Below are 15,593 nucleotides of genomic sequence, written 5' to 3'. Positions count from 1 at the left end.
TTATTTGGAGAGGTGTACATTGACTGAAACCACACCAGCAATCTGTGCATAACACAGGCAAACATTGTGAATATTTTGCAATACTGTTAAGCCCAGTGCTTTATTTCTTTTTTTCTAGACCGCATGAACCAGATTCATGCTCTGCACTATACAACCAAATGTGTTGCAGATGTACCTGGCATAGAGAGGTAGCTTCTTGGAAAAACATCTCCAATTCTGTCGTGATAAATGACCTTCCCCAATTTGCTATAACATGTGGAATTAGAGTCTAAGAACAGCAGCCTAAGCAGAAATGGGCACAGAGTGCATGTCTAAGTGTAGAGTGCTGGTTTCGTTCTCAACATTTCGCGATTCTCTAAATGCTGAGATTATCTCTTTAGTTTTTTTTTTTTCTAAGAACTGAGGCTCTTGAACATTTCTTGTCATGCCCACTGTCCTCATTCACAAACAAAACAGCTGTCTTTCAAAATGATGAATTAGTCTTCCGGATGACTCAAGCTAAGAGTTCCTCTTTCTTTTCTCGCTGTGCATAGAATTTAAAGGAGTCCTTCTTACTGTACGTCCTTAATGATGGAGCCACATTAAAAACCAGTCTACAAACGTCTATTAGATAGTGAAAAAGCGCCATGTGCTGTATATTAGTTTTTAGTGACTAAACACTTGGGAGAGAGGCGACCTAGAATCAAGCCTTGTGGTGCTCTGAGTATGTATGTTCTCATTGTCCTCTCAGCTTCACTTCTGAGACACAGAGAGAAAATGCTCATTAGATCTATGTGCTGAATCTCCACTCTCTCTCTCTCTATCTCTCCATCCGTCTGCTTAACAGATGGGAGGGTCGTGGGCACAGCTCTTCCCCTCCCCCTGGAGAGGCATGGTGCCTGTTCAAAAGATCCCTCTTTATGCTTCTCTCCATTTTCCTTTCTTCACTCAATTTCTATGTTTTCCTCTCACCACTCTTCTAGCTTTTCATTGTCACCTCTCCAGCTCAAAGAACAAAGATGTTAAACAAGCAGAGGAGCAACTGTTGTCCTTCTGTCTGCTTGATGCCACTGTGCTCTCTGACCTCAGCAACTGCCTACACCGGCCTCCCTCCAATTGTCTACTTCTGGCTTGTGTTAATAGAGGAATACCATTAGTTGGAAGCCTCCGGACCTCCCTCTGCGTTGCTGCCTTTGGCCATTCATAAATCACTAATCAAATCGCTGACATCATGCAAACAAGTGAGTTTGTAAACATCAAACCAACAACTCTGACCGTAACCCAGGACTGAAGTGTATGTCAGCAGGATCGATATAGAGCAGTGCACATAAATTATGTCAGACGTCTCCCATTCTGAAGAGTGGGAGATATCGCACAAGTGGCTTGTGATAACGTTTCAGTTTTATTCTGTTTTTTTAGTAAAATTGCTACTGAAGAATCTACCCTTGACAGAAGTCTATTTATCTGTCTATTTATCTGTGTGTTAATGGCAAAAAAATTATTGGTGTAATGCAATAATCTGCCTAGGTTTGGGATTATTTTATGGTTTTGCATGGATTTAGATACCTATTTCGTCCCCTTGGTGTGTTTTCCGAATATAATGTCTCAGACATCAAGCCAGGTAGTCACCACCCAAAGTCAGCTGACCTCTGTAGTGGTGAACCTGCTTCCTTCCTCCAGACAGTGACATAGCTATCACCTGACCAGGATATTTAACGTGAACATACATTAGGGCCAGAGCAGATTGGTGAATCATGCAAATAATTTCTAGATGTTAACAAACACTGTGGGGTGCATTGAGGTACACCAAAACAAAACAGATCGGTAAACTTCAGCCAATAGAAGTTTCTTCAGTGTTGGTGGGAGACACCACCCATTTGTTTTCTTGGAACAATGGGAGATGTTTGACCTTGTTGAATTAAACTTTATTCCTCTTTGCTCTTGGAATGTCAGGTTGATTTTATCTGACATGCAAAAAATTGCACTGGCTTGATTTGTCATACAGGACCTGACAGAGGCAGCTCAAAGCGTGGCTTATGTTTATGGGTTTATGACAGAACTGTTTTGTGAAATAGGCCACAGTGATGACATTAAGACATCTAAATTCTGGCTTTAAGTACCGTATGTTGTGAAAGAGACTAGACTCTACATAGTACACGGTCTCTTTTGTGTCTTCTTCATTTTCCCTTTTTCTCTACTTTGGGATTAGTAAATTGGCTTAAAGTGTTAGACTGTTTAGGTTTGTATTTTATTTGCTACTTTTTCATCTTATTGGCCCACTTTTGGTCAGGTATCAGTGTCAGGGGCCTGTAAAAACAATCTAGCTGTGTTGTGCGTCTTGAGCAAGTTCAAAAAGAACTGCTTGTTTGCTGCAATTCCCTTTAGTTTTTTTATCTTGGCGTTATGAGGCTAAATTGGATTTAGTGAGTCAGTGGTAATCTGTTAAGTTAAATGATGCTCCATCCACCACAAGGGAAGAAAAGGGAAAGGAGCCCGATGAGGAGGTGGGCACTCAGTTCTTAACCAGAAGCTGTCTGGCTCTCATATGGGATGGGGGCGGGTGTGAGGAAAAGTGGGGGGTTTGGTGGCAAGAGAGATAGGGTGGTGGGGGGCAGGGAGGAGGCAAGTTGCCCTGTTGTGTAGGAGGAGGTAGACGAAGCACAGATGAAAAGGCATAGGGGAAACTGGTTGAGCCGAGGAGGCATCAATACGGGGCTAAGTGGCAGCAGAACCTCACCTCAGGGGAGTGCTAGTTGGTGCTGAGAGCCAGAATCGGGGATTAAATGTTCAGGACACAGGCTTAATCTTAGTGTTAACGTTACGTAAGGCCTAAGGTGTTGCCCCAGCGGGTGTTGACATTGAGAGTTTCAGCTCTGCTTAGCGAGCTGCACGAGGAACTAGAGGGAGGAGGTGGAGGCCAGGAGGCAGGGATCACGGAGGTAATGCCTCCCTTGTTTGGAGTGATGCCCAGGCTGGGTAATGTTGAGTACAAAGACTTGGGAGGGGATGATGCTGTCAGCCTGTGATTGAGGTACTCCGGCTTGATTGATATCCTTGTCTGGCTGTCTTGTGCCAAGCGCCTTAGTGCTGGCTTGTAATCCTAGTTTGTCTGACAACATCCTTTTTTGTTGAGTACCAGAGGGCAGCTCTTTGTTTTCCTGTCTATGGATGGGTGTGTTTGCGCAGAGCAATGCTAAGATGTTTTGGATAGCCTCTTTAGAGCTGCCACAGTATTATTTAGGATCTTAGTTTTATTGTTATAATGGTTCGGTTTGATCGTTGTGTTAGCTGACGAACGCAGCATTTCAATACTTCCATGGGTGGGTGTATTCCAAATCTCTAAAAGTTTTTTTCTTTTTTTTTTGTCTATCATTTCTTTATTCTTTAGACTCCATTGTCCCTCATTGTATTCGTTTTTCATGTAATGGCAGTTTTTGGTTGACTGATCTGTAAAATATGGAAAAATTATGGTGATAGTGTTTCTTTAGAAGCAAAAATTATTGCCATGGTCTGACTTATTTAAAACAGAAGAGAAATAATAATTGCTTTTCTGTTTAAGCACACATACATATATTTTGAGTAGGTTTAGTTTATATATATGTATATATATGGTGATGGCATGGAAGGTTTTCCGTCTTAAGGACATGAATCGTATCACCAAAGATAAAAAGTAAAATCCCAATGGAAACATTCAAAGAGCTGATCAGCAAGTATAAGAAATGTTTGATTGCTTTTCCTCTGATTACTGAGAAGTATGTAATGTAACAGACACATTTGAGAATAGTTTAGTCTTTTGATAGATGGTTGTCTCTTTTCCTATCAAAAACATTGACGATTAAATAAAAATAATTTTATAATACATAAATACTTATTAAAAAATAACTTTAAAAATGCAAAATGGCAAATATTAGATTATTAGTGTTTTTATAGTGTCCTTTCAACGTCTTTATTTTCTGTTGCATATGGAACAAAGTTGTGTGCTGTTGCCACAGGCCTTGGTCTGTCACTAAGAGCCAAAGTATCCCTGGTTGTCTCCATTACAAGCTTTCATTATCAATGTCCTACTCGCAAGCACAAAAAGGTCAAGTGCACAGCAGTGTCCTGCACTACAGCTAAGGGGTTTGGATCTTCCTTGTACTCCCTTGGGCATGTTACTCAATAAATACATGGATTCGGGTTAGGGGAGAGTAAAAAAAAGAAAGGAAGAAGAGCGCATTACAATGTTCGAATATATGTATGGGAGTATGCAAAAGGAGAGAATATGAGAGAGTGAGGAAAAAGAGCAAGGGTGTTTGAGAAAAGAGAGACAGAGAGTGATAGAGAGAGAGACTGAGACTGACATGTCTTTTGGTGAAGTGGTGTCGTCTTCCACATCAATGTCTGATGCTTGTGCTGCCAGGTGCCGGAAATGTGGTTCAGAAAGGAGAGAAGAGAGAAGAAGGGGAAAGTAGAGAAAAAAAGGCAGGGTAGATGGAAGATTTTTTTTTTCTTATGTGACGGCGCTGACAGCTCCCCTGCATTGCACTGAGCTTAAATAATGGGATGCTCATTTGCATAACGAGGGACGTTATCACCTCTACTGTCAAAAGAAAACACAACAACAGTTCTTCTGCTCCTCCCCGAGATAGATTGGGTTGGCCTACTTTAGCACTCCAGAGAGATGCTCTGGAGCTCGGGCTTAGCCAGGCTCATACAAGAGTGCACACACACGCCTACACGCCCGCACACACACACACACCCCTGCACACGGACAGCCGTTCAAAGTTTTTGGAGCGCAGTTCTCTTTTCCTCGTGGGTGCAGTCCTGCACATAAAGCTGCAGCGCTCCACCTGAGTGAGGGTTTCTACACCCTCAGCTGTTCACAAAAAAATACAGTTTTTTACTATTAATCAGGTGGTGTCACTGACTTGCAGTTTCTCCAGCTGGATTAAGTGCAAGCAGGAGTTGCGCTTGATCCTAGTGCGACTTTCAGAGAAACATAACATTTTTCTTGTTCTTTTTGTGGCTTTGTTTTGCCAGAACGTGGCAAGACTCGGGCTCCGCTTTTACATCTGCCACTTATCCTGTAGCTCACAACTGCTTCTCTGGGAGATGTGATATGGACTGCAGATAGAGTAGTAAAAGTACATGGCTGGCAAGTTCCACTGTCAATATACAGTGCCGTTTCAAGGGAGAGACATAAAATGTGTTTCTCAGAGCCGAGGTAATGTAACAGTGTTGGTGATTAGAGCATTTAAGTTAGTGGCACATCCAAAACACTGTCAAAGAACGAGGCAAGATCCTGACAGCGCTGTCTTCTCTCATAGTGGGTGCCTCGGTAAAAAAAAAAAAAAAGGCAAAAACTGATTTGCATGATATCGACAGAGAAAAACACAGCATTTCTCACAACATTGTTGACAGATTCTTTGTCTTTCTTCACCCTCCCTTGTGGCTGCCGTGATGCTACTTTTATATATTTTTTCCCCTCTCACTATTTTGCCATATTTTATTTTATTTAATGCTTATTCTCTGCTTACCCCTCCCTCTCTGTCTTGCAGGTACAGATGCTGGAATCTTTGAGGTGATTGGAACAAATAGAAAGAAGAAAAAAGCTAGATAAGAGATAGCAGGAGTGCAAGAGTGAAGAGAAAGAAGAGCAAAAAGAAGAAAAGAGGAGAGACAGAGAGTGAGAGAAAGAAAGAAGAAAGCTTTGAGTTATTCAGAAAGAGAAGAAAAAGAAAGAGACGGGGACGATGGGGAGGAAAAAGATTCAGATCACGCGGATTATGGATGAACGCAACAGACAGGTAAGTCCCGAGGGGGTGGGAGGATGGATGAGTACGAGAATGGGGGAGAGAAAAGGCTGGAGGAGGGAGGAAGAAAGGAGAAACACCCTACACCCCCAATAGCCCTCAACAATGAAGGTCTTCTGGGAGTCTGGGCAATATGTGAACTGGGGAAAGGAAAGGTGCATGCAGGAAATCTACTTATTTAATGTCTTTCAGAAGTATCCATATTTCTTAAACTTTTACCTTTTCTTACATCGCAAACCCAAAAACTTTAGTTTATTTCGTTAGGAATTTATGTGCTAGACCACCACAAACTGGAATGTAATTGTGAAGGTGAAGGAAGCGATCTCAACTGATTGTTTTTTAAGTTATTTTGTGAAAAGCTTTCAAACAAATAATACATGCCATCATTAAGGCCAAGAAATACACTAGACTGGTCAAGGAAGTTCTGCAAGAAGAAAATGTAATACAGAATTGCAAATGTGAATTTCAAACATTTGGAATTTAGAGTAAAGGCAATTAATGCGCAGTACTAAACAAAACATTTGAAAAAAAGAGTGGCTTCTTTTTTATTTGCATACAAAAGCTACGTGTGGCAGAAAAATTTACATTTGGCATTAAGCAGAGCATAAAAAGAGCCACTCTTTTTTCAAATAGTTAAAGTGACACGCTGGAAAACAAATGCTGTAGCTCTATTTTTGTTTTGAATAGAATCATTACCAAGACGTAGAGCATTTAATATCAAACACTTTAAGCTAAACAACAGTGCTAATAAAGGACATATTGACATAGAAAACACTTTGCAACAACAGCTGGCATCACTTGAGAGAGATATATAAAATGAGCTAATAGTGGACAGAGAGTTAGAAGTAGACACTATAGTCTGTGGCAGGAAATAGACAGAGACAGAGCTCTCTCCCTGCCCTTGAGGCCCACAATCGATCACTTCCTGTGGCATGGCTGACCACTGACACTTTGTCAGCTTCCTGGCAGCTCCAATTGGATCCATACGCTGCTAAGGTGGCCTCTGGATCACAGGTCAAACACATACACAGACCCATTTCTGTCGCTGTTGAGGCATCTTTATGCTTGGGTTCATACAGGCATGCTCCCATGCTCAAAAATATCTTAAGGGATAGTTTGGATTTATTATAAGTCAGGTTTGAAGTTTTTATCAGAATTAGTTCCTTACCTGAAGTAAAAAGATGTTATTTTGCAATGAGTGTGCCAGAGAGCTATCTCACAATTAGTCATCAATTTAGCTTCCTGTAGCATTCTAAAACATCTCAAATTGAGACTATTTATATCTGTGGGGTAAAACTCAGTACTAGTGGCTATTCACTACCTATTCTTTCACAAGAGACCAATGTTAATATTGTCAATGTAGTTTAAGCTAAGAAATGTCCATGTCAATGCGCCTGCAACTTCAAGCTGAATCTTTGCTCTAAGTTTGTCAAGAGTGGAGTAAATGTTCACATTTTTCAGATCTAGCTTTTTGGAAATTATGCTTAATGACTCAGAACCAGTTTATCAGACAGACTTGACATACAGTGGCAGCCTGCAGCTTCACACATTGGAAGTTTAGCATTGCAACACATATTTTGTTCAGCGTAAAAAACAGCAAAAAACTAACAATGGTCTTTTGTGAATATAAAGACAGTTAATATGCTGTTACTAATACAGCTCCTTTTCATCTTAGCTGTTTAAAATTGCTAAAATAAGCTAAAACTTGTCTGGCTAGCCTTCGTAGGCTAGCCAGACAGTGTTTTATTTGAGGTTGGATGTTGAACTGTTAGCGTTCCCAGTTGGAAAACCAGCAAAAACACCCCCAGAGGTTAGAATTCTGACTGGGAGAAGTTAAGGATCCATCATAGCTGTCATACAGGTTAAACATATTTATAGTAGCAACTATTAGCATTTTTAAGCATTTTTGACATATTATATTTAAATTGGTGGCAGAAACTTATCAGACCATTTTATTTTCTAAAAGCTCATCACATTATGACATCCATCACATTACTGGTAAAAATTTTACAAAATTTTGTTTAAATAAATAAATAAAACTGTCCCTTTAAGAGAAAACAAAAAAATCTAGGTAAATAAAGTTTGACTGGAAAAAAATTATATGTAAAAGCATTTGCTCTTATGCCAGTTTTCTGTTACTGACAGAGACAGGCAGGCGGACCAAGAGACAGAGCAAGAGCAAGGAGGAGGTCACAGGAATGTTACATGAGGACTATAACTATCGTGTTGCAGCACCGACTCTCCCTCAATGTTATCTCAGGCCCTCTCCCTCACCTCCGCCTTAGCCTATGCCTGCAAGCTGCACCAAGCTCTCTGACTCCTGAGGATAAGGAGGGAAAGAGGGAGACAGGAAGGACACCTGAGGGGAATCGATGCCTCAGATATCTTGGCTTTATTTACAGGGAGAGGAGGAAGGAGAAGGAAACTGAGCAGAGAGAAAAGGGTTCACGGAAAGGAAAATCAATAAATCGCTGCATTTTTCTTGTTTTGATCTTTAAAGCGATAATAATCATTAATAGCTGCTGCTTTATGGAAATAATAACTCCTCCTGACATGACTTCACCGAGTTATGTGGAAAGCACCACTCTCTTATTGAACCTGGAGCCTAAATATATGATGTCATTTTGTTTAGGGGAGGAGGACATCACAAGACTCAGACAGACACAGAAACTAAAATTTTCTTCCTTTACGAAAAAAAAAAAAAAACAGAAGCTTTGCTTTTGCATATTTTCACTTCCTTTTTGAGGAAATGTCCCAAGTCTAAGCCAAATAAACACCAGATGACTGCTCTCTACCTCACATTCATAACATATTTCAGTTTTTGTGTGCCTAAAACATTTACTGTCCACTTAAAAGGATAGTTCAGAATTGTGAAGTGAGATTCTGTTAAAAGGTTACAAGCCAAAATATCTAACATTCAGTAGGTGACTCTCTTGACGTCTTCATTTAGTATAAGTCCAGATAAGTTTAGTATAAGTCCAGATAAGTTGGTCCCATTGACTGAAGCTAATGGCTAGTCCAAGAGTGGCCAAGGTCAAAGTGGACATAAAAGAACTCTAATTATGAAAAACATCATTGTGATTAAATGTAAGACATTTAACAATGCATTACCTTTTCCTTAGAAACTCTGATGAGAACCCAAAAAAATCAACAACCTCCTCAGCTCAAAGTCTGTGTCTCACTGCCCTGGGTATCATTGCACTATAGTGATGGATGCTAACACCACTGAAAATAAATGATCTGTTAGCAAAATAATCATCCAACACAAATTTACAGGTTGTCATGACACTGAAAAAACTAATGTGGATTTACCTTAAATGACAATAACAATAAGAGTTATTTGGTCCAGTTAAGATATTAACCCTACATAACCTTTTAACAGAGCATCATTTTAAAAAAATCTTAAGCTATCCCTCCAAACATATCAAAACTTATTTCACCTGCAATACACAAAAAAAAACCAACTTCAGTTATGAGAGAGAAAAAAATATGAGCTTTTAGCTTTAAAAAAAAGCTGCAAAATGGTGCTTCATGCCTTATTTTGAAATATACTGCAGTTCATCCTGGATTCTTACACACTCCATAACGCTACCGTCTTTGGAGTGGCACCACTCTGTGGAGCTGTCAGCGCTACCTTGCCACCTACAGAGCGGTGCTGCCTCTCCTTCCTTCCCCTCCTGCACTCCTCACAGTGGCAGGATCACACTGGGCACGGCGCCTGGCTCTCTCTGGGCGGCCACTTTGGACTGCCACCCCCGGGCCCCGAAACACTTCCCGAGAGCGGTGGCAGAAGGGCTAGGCCTCCCTGGTGTTGACTGGCTGCCCGGAGCTCCGGACAGTGGGCAGCAGTGTGTGAACCCTGGCTCCAAGCCGCCCGACCACTCATACCCTCTCCCAGCCTCGGGCACATGAAAGAGGCTCCTGTGTCATAAACTCATGGGCTGCAAACAGAGAGCAGACTCTCTTGATCTGCTCACACATAGGCAGGCAAATGCTCCTATGGTAAAAGATACAAGTACAGGTGTGGGTGCCCATACACATAGAGGTAGCTGATTATTCTATCATATGCATATTTTACATGCTACATTTACTGGCTTTGTGTACCCTGAATTCACAAACACACGCTTTCATTTACATGCAAACATCTACAACACATCTTTCTCTGTCTAGCCCGTCATGGGGATCAACTAATTTACTGCAATTGGCTCTAATTAGTGTTACCTCTCCAGCCAGTACACTCAGCGGGCTTAATTTAGGATGACTTGTTGGGGTGTGTATGTGTGTGTGTCTCTGTCCTTGTGTGGGACATGTGGTCTCCAAAGGGAATGGACCCAGGGGCCAAAGGTTAAACATGGATCAGGTCATCAGCGACAGGAAGTAAAACAACTGGATTTCTCAGCTCCCTCAAAATAAGTCGCTCACACTTAGCTGGGGAGGAGAATAAAAAAAAAATAGAGTTTGTTTTCATGTCCTTCTGTGTCTGTTTTCCCCTTTTCTACTCTACTGCTCGCTAAGTGAACTGCAGCAGCAAAGACAAAGAAAGGGGTCTTTTTGTTTCAGCCGGCAATGCATTCTTCCCTCCCAATCAACAGTGCTGGGGTGAGAAAACGTGTGAGAAAAATTAACAGCAGGAAAATAATGAGGCCCACAGGGTAACTCCTCACCCCTGAACTCCTCCTCTTCTAATTCCCTGTTTTCCACCTTCAGTCGTCTCCCTCTCCTACCATGGCGAGTGGCACTCCCTCGCTGTCATCTGCTCGCCACTACAGGATCTCACCTGAAAGATCGCGGCGTCTCTTTTATATTGTGTCTGCAAATCATTTTTGCTTGTTTCATTCTTGCACGTTAATTACATTATCCACCATTACTGGGCGATTTTGATCTGGACGATACGGCTCTCCACCTCGGGCGCCATTGTGTCCAAGGCAGCCCACGTTGTTTCTCATTGTCATTTACAGTTAATAGGGAGTTTGAAATTGCTTCTGGGCTACAATGTAATCACCATAAGAAAATATGGCCATACATCGCAGCTGAAGGTAGCATCTGACTATCTGTGCTACGTTAAATCCTGACTGTGTTTGATCAGCTATTTCAATGTCCAAAATACTTAGGCTGGTGAAACCAGAATAATTTTGTACTAAACAGAAATTCTTTAAAATGTAGTTTAAGACATAATAATCATAGTTTTATTTTCCAAATTATAAAAAATTATGTTATTTTATTTAATTTTTTTATTAAGACAACTGCAAATTGAGTCAAACATAAAACTTCAATATTATTTTGAGAACATTTTTAAAACATTTGTTACCAGCTTGGAATTGATACCCCTAACTGGAAAAAGCAAACAACTTCTTACTTAGTTCAAAACTGTTGTAAAAAATCTTTCATTGTCTTATTCTCGGTTTAGTGAACCTGAAGAGAGGTCTAACCCACATTGTTAAAAATACAAATTTAACAGTGATATACAGTAAAATTGGCAGGACATTCATGAACTACAAAGTAATTTAAACTGTTGGTTGGATGTGAAGTTGCCATAAATCAGTGAAAACAGTAATTTGTACATTTTGCACGTAGGTTGTTTTTATGTTCACATTAGAAAAAAACATAAAGTTTACATCCTTTTTCCCCTTTGCTCTTCTGATCAAAAAAAGCAGATTCATTAAATCTTCAGAGCACATGTTCATTGGAGACGTTTTAAAGATAATTTAACAATGAAAAGATTCTCATTTGTGTTGTCTAAAAGTTTAAATAAAAAACTTTTCCTCCATTTTTGTAGAAACTAAAAATTCAATCACTTTCTTTTCTCATTCTGTTTAATTCTTTTTTTTATTTGCTTAAATATTAAAAATGTAACTTTGTTGGAGCAATAAAGCAGCTAATGCTTTAAGTGTGAAAGTCAACTTTAGGATTAATTTTTATTAGCTTGAACTAATTGAAGTAAAGTGAATAAAATGCACCTTGTCATGCAGAAGTGTCAGCTCTCCTACTCTGAAAGTTGACCTACCTCAGATAAACAGCAGCAAAGTTATTTCTGTCATTCCAACCACTAACTTGGACCCAGAGATGCAAATTCCACTTATTTTTAATCATTCTTTTGTAGCTGTAGTTTTCCAGCATAAACAAGAACATGTAGAGGGGCATAGCCAAGTAAACATCTTCGATGAAACCAAATTACCGGTTAAAACAATTAGAATGGGTGTGCAATTTAGGACCTCCAGCTTAAACTGGCTAAATTAATTTTTTATCATTTTCTCTGGTCAACAGGTGGACTCTTCTTTCCATTTTAGATACTGAATCAAACACTCTTAGGAGGCTACTGCCCTCAGTTCATATGGTACAAAGAAAGCACACACCAGGATGATAAGTCTGGTTTTGAAGAGAAAAAGGAGCATAGAATATATTAGAGGTGGGACAAAGCCTCTTTTGTCATAATGCCTCTCTTAACAGCTTCTCTGGCTGTGATGCAAAGTTCAGGCCAAGGTCCCCGACTCCTCTTATTCCTTTTGCGTAAGCCCCTGGCTTCCTGCTCTACTGTGACAATAGGATAAGTGTTTGTCTTGAGACAAATTCTTCATAGGTGACTGACATTTCTTTGTTTGTGTGTGTGTGAGAGAGTTTGTTTTGTGTGTCTGTCTTCATATGGCCCTGTTTGGTTTATTAACCAGCAGTTTTTGGGTGCCTGTCTATCCACTCCTCCTCTTCCTTCACCTCCTCCTCCCCCAGGGAAGAAGGCAGGAGGTGGGAAGCAGAAGCGAAGCCATTGTGAAGGGGAAGCCACTGGCCTCTTCCTGTTATGAGAGGAAATGCATACAAATGTGCTTCCTGTGCATCCACCCCCACTTTTTCTCTCTCTCTCCTTGTCCCTCCTGTCTTTTTCTCACTCTTTTGTGGTGCAGAATCAGAATATATCCCTCCTTTTCTCTAATTCTTTTAAGTCTTCCTGAAAAAAGTGACCTGGTCAGTAAGATAAAACAGGGCACTTTTCATCACTAAATATTATTAGATTGGTTGGTCCATGTCTATTCTGACAATATCTCTTAATAATTATAGATGTAATAAAAAAATAATTGGAAAAAAAAAATAGCATAAGCGGGAGGTGACAGCAGGTAAAGGTAACATGGTTCAATGATTACCAAGTCGTGTTTGTGAGTCTGTGTGTGTGTGAATGAATTTGCGTGGGCATGTGTGTTAAACTGCATATGTCGCAATCTCCCCTGGGAAGATAGCTGAGGAGGAGGATATGGGTGAACAAATAAATTGTGTACTTCTTTAAAGTTGTGCAAAGTTATTTCCACCGTATATTGCGGATCAGTTTTGAAATGTGAGAGGATTAGATATACGAATACACAAAATAGGGGTATTTGATGTTTAGTCTACAAAAATCTCTGATTAGTACTTGTACATACAAAAATACATATTTAAATGTTCTATTAAAACCTTTCTTTTATGAGCCATTAGCTCAAAACTAAAATGTAAAAAGCTTTGATAACTTGTAATGTTTTGTGTATGTGACGAAAGGTACCACGCCCCAGTTGCCAGTGTGCTATGAACAGAAACAATTAGGTTTACACTCACACTTATACCCGTCCAGTTTCCCACCACCCAAAGCACTGTCATATCAGACTCCGTGATGATAATAAAGTGTTGTGTCTAATAGTATTGATGAGCCGAGGACAAAAGGTTGTGACCACGTAAGGGTGGTTTCCATCTGGGAATGTTTTTTTTTAATTTTGTCATCTTGGTTTATTATTATTTCTCTCACTGAAAACATGTCAAATAACAGTAAATATAAAGTGCACCTACCTCTGTATGTCTCTACCAGCTGCTGAAAAAACAGGTCAGAGCAACAGTTTACAGCAGCTGCTTCGGGTACTGATGTGTTCTTGAATTTGCAAATAAAAGATTTCTCACATGGAAACCAAAAAGGTCACATCAGGCCACACATGTGGGAAAGTGTTCTCAAGCCATGACAGCAAAGATCAGAACATAAAAACTCTGTTGATGAGATTCATCACAAATTAGCACATCCCACATTAAGTATTTAACCAACCACTCGTCATCTCGGCAACATTCATATACATGCCAACTAGCTTTATTTTTAAATTGTGTGTTGGAATCAGACCACCGTGCACCATGTGTGTTTACGAATGTGCGCGGATGGGTTTTTTGTTATATGTGTGTGTTGGAGGTAGCAGGTTGTATGTGTCAGGTTGAGATATGTGGGTGTGGTGTGATATTTTTGTGGCTGTTATTGTTTGGTCAGTTTAGGCTTTTCATTATCACACTCATTCTCTTCCCGCGGCGCTGTTAAAGTCAGCGTACGTGTGAATTATGATATGTGGGAAAAGCATGCATGCCGTTCTGCATTCAAGATTCGAGACTCAAACCAATTTGATTTGATTCTTCCCATCTTTTAGCTGTTAAAATGACATGATGATAAGTGAGAGGTTTAAAATATGTTTTCCACAAAAGTTTTGTACAACTACTGATGAGAAAAGCCAGGTGGCATTTAAAAATTTGCTCTTTCCCTACAAGAAAACAAAATGTCACTTTATGCCTGCACTTATTTATGAAGCTAGGTTCATCTGATTTTTAACCTTAAACTTAATGAGATTTATAAAACATTTTAAACTATATTTGATCAACTTAATTACTTTCAACAATAGATAATGTACCTTTCTTTGCACAGAGGTATAAGCAACTTAAATGAACCCAACTTAAAGTGCAACAGGACACTATACTATCTTAGCAACTAAACTTTAACAAAAAACAAAAAAAAAACTGTCAAACAATCTGAAGTTAAAAATTGTACTATCTGCATTACGTTAGCTGCCAAGAGCTCTATAAAATTTGTTTTATCTCTTTCAATATTACCTTTCATTAATTATATTTTTCTTTGTTTGCATTGTGCAAAGTAAAGAGATACTTTAATGTGACAAAAGTGTAAATATAGTATATGAAGTTTAAGCATTCAGTCACAAAAAAACCTGACTTTAATGGAATTATTTTATTTTATTTTTTAAAGCTTCTAAAATCTACCTATGTATTTTTTGTATTTTTGTAATAACTAACTAATGTTTGTATACCCAAAGGTTATACAAAAATCCCACTTTAATCAAAAACTAGCCTTAGCTTAGTTTGACTTGACACAACTGGATACAAAATCTTTCAATAAAAATACATCTCTGAGGATGTTTGCCCAGGTAGATTTTTGCTGAGAAATTATAATAACCTTAGCTTTCTCCCTTTCTGTTTTGATATGCCATGTTGATCATTCATCACATAGCATGTTCTCTTTGCAGTTCAGTTTAATCATGTGCAAAAAAGATAGAGAAATGTTCTGTTTTATATAAGTAGTTTGCTGTGAACTTTGTACAAATTAATCGCAAGATTTAACAACATCCCTTAGCACTATCAGTTGAATCTCAGCTAAACATGCTCCAAAAATAACGTGAAGACTGTATCTGGATTGAGCATGAACATGGATCCATGAGACATTAAGAATCACTTCCTTAACTGTTGCTCAGGTTGCTTTTCCAGAATCATGTCGATGAATAAGTTGCCAGCCATAGTACGAGCAGTGTAAGCAAGCATGTCAATTTTGTTTTGAGACTAGGTCCTCACGGCCTTTCGGATTGTGCGACATGCCAGCTTTTGAAGCTTTAATGGCGCCAGTAGAGTAAGTGACAGAGTGAACAGTTGATAATGGAGCTATGATAGCAGATAGTTGTGTCCTACATCTGCCCCTTGTATTAAAACACCAGTGGAAGACAACACTCTACATGCCATGTACCCCAACAGCCTGTTTTGACCTTATGTTCT

The 15,593-nt window shown here is 39.5% G+C and overlaps 1 protein-coding gene across 9 annotated transcripts in view; it reads left to right on the top strand.

Moving 5' to 3' along the window:
- The window catches only part of mef2cb (myocyte enhancer factor 2cb), an 82,854-nt gene that overhangs the window by 31,425 nt on the left and 35,836 nt on the right, over positions 1–15,593 (top strand). For all 9 annotated transcript variants that reach the window (XM_028034898.1, XM_028034896.1, XM_028034900.1 and 6 more), the window contains one exon: positions 5,517–5,765. In XM_028034898.1, the coding sequence (XP_027890699.1) occupies positions 5,712–5,765 (54 nt within the window). In that variant the 5' untranslated portion in view covers positions 5,517–5,711. The remainder of the gene's footprint in view (positions 1–5,516; positions 5,766–15,593) is intronic.

Source organism: Xiphophorus couchianus, chromosome 12 (genome assembly GCF_001444195.1).
Source record: "Xiphophorus couchianus chromosome 12, X_couchianus-1.0, whole genome shotgun sequence".
Lineage (NCBI taxonomy): Eukaryota > Metazoa > Chordata > Actinopteri > Cyprinodontiformes > Poeciliidae > Xiphophorus > Xiphophorus couchianus.
This window is presented reverse-complemented; position numbering and strand designations above follow the sequence as displayed.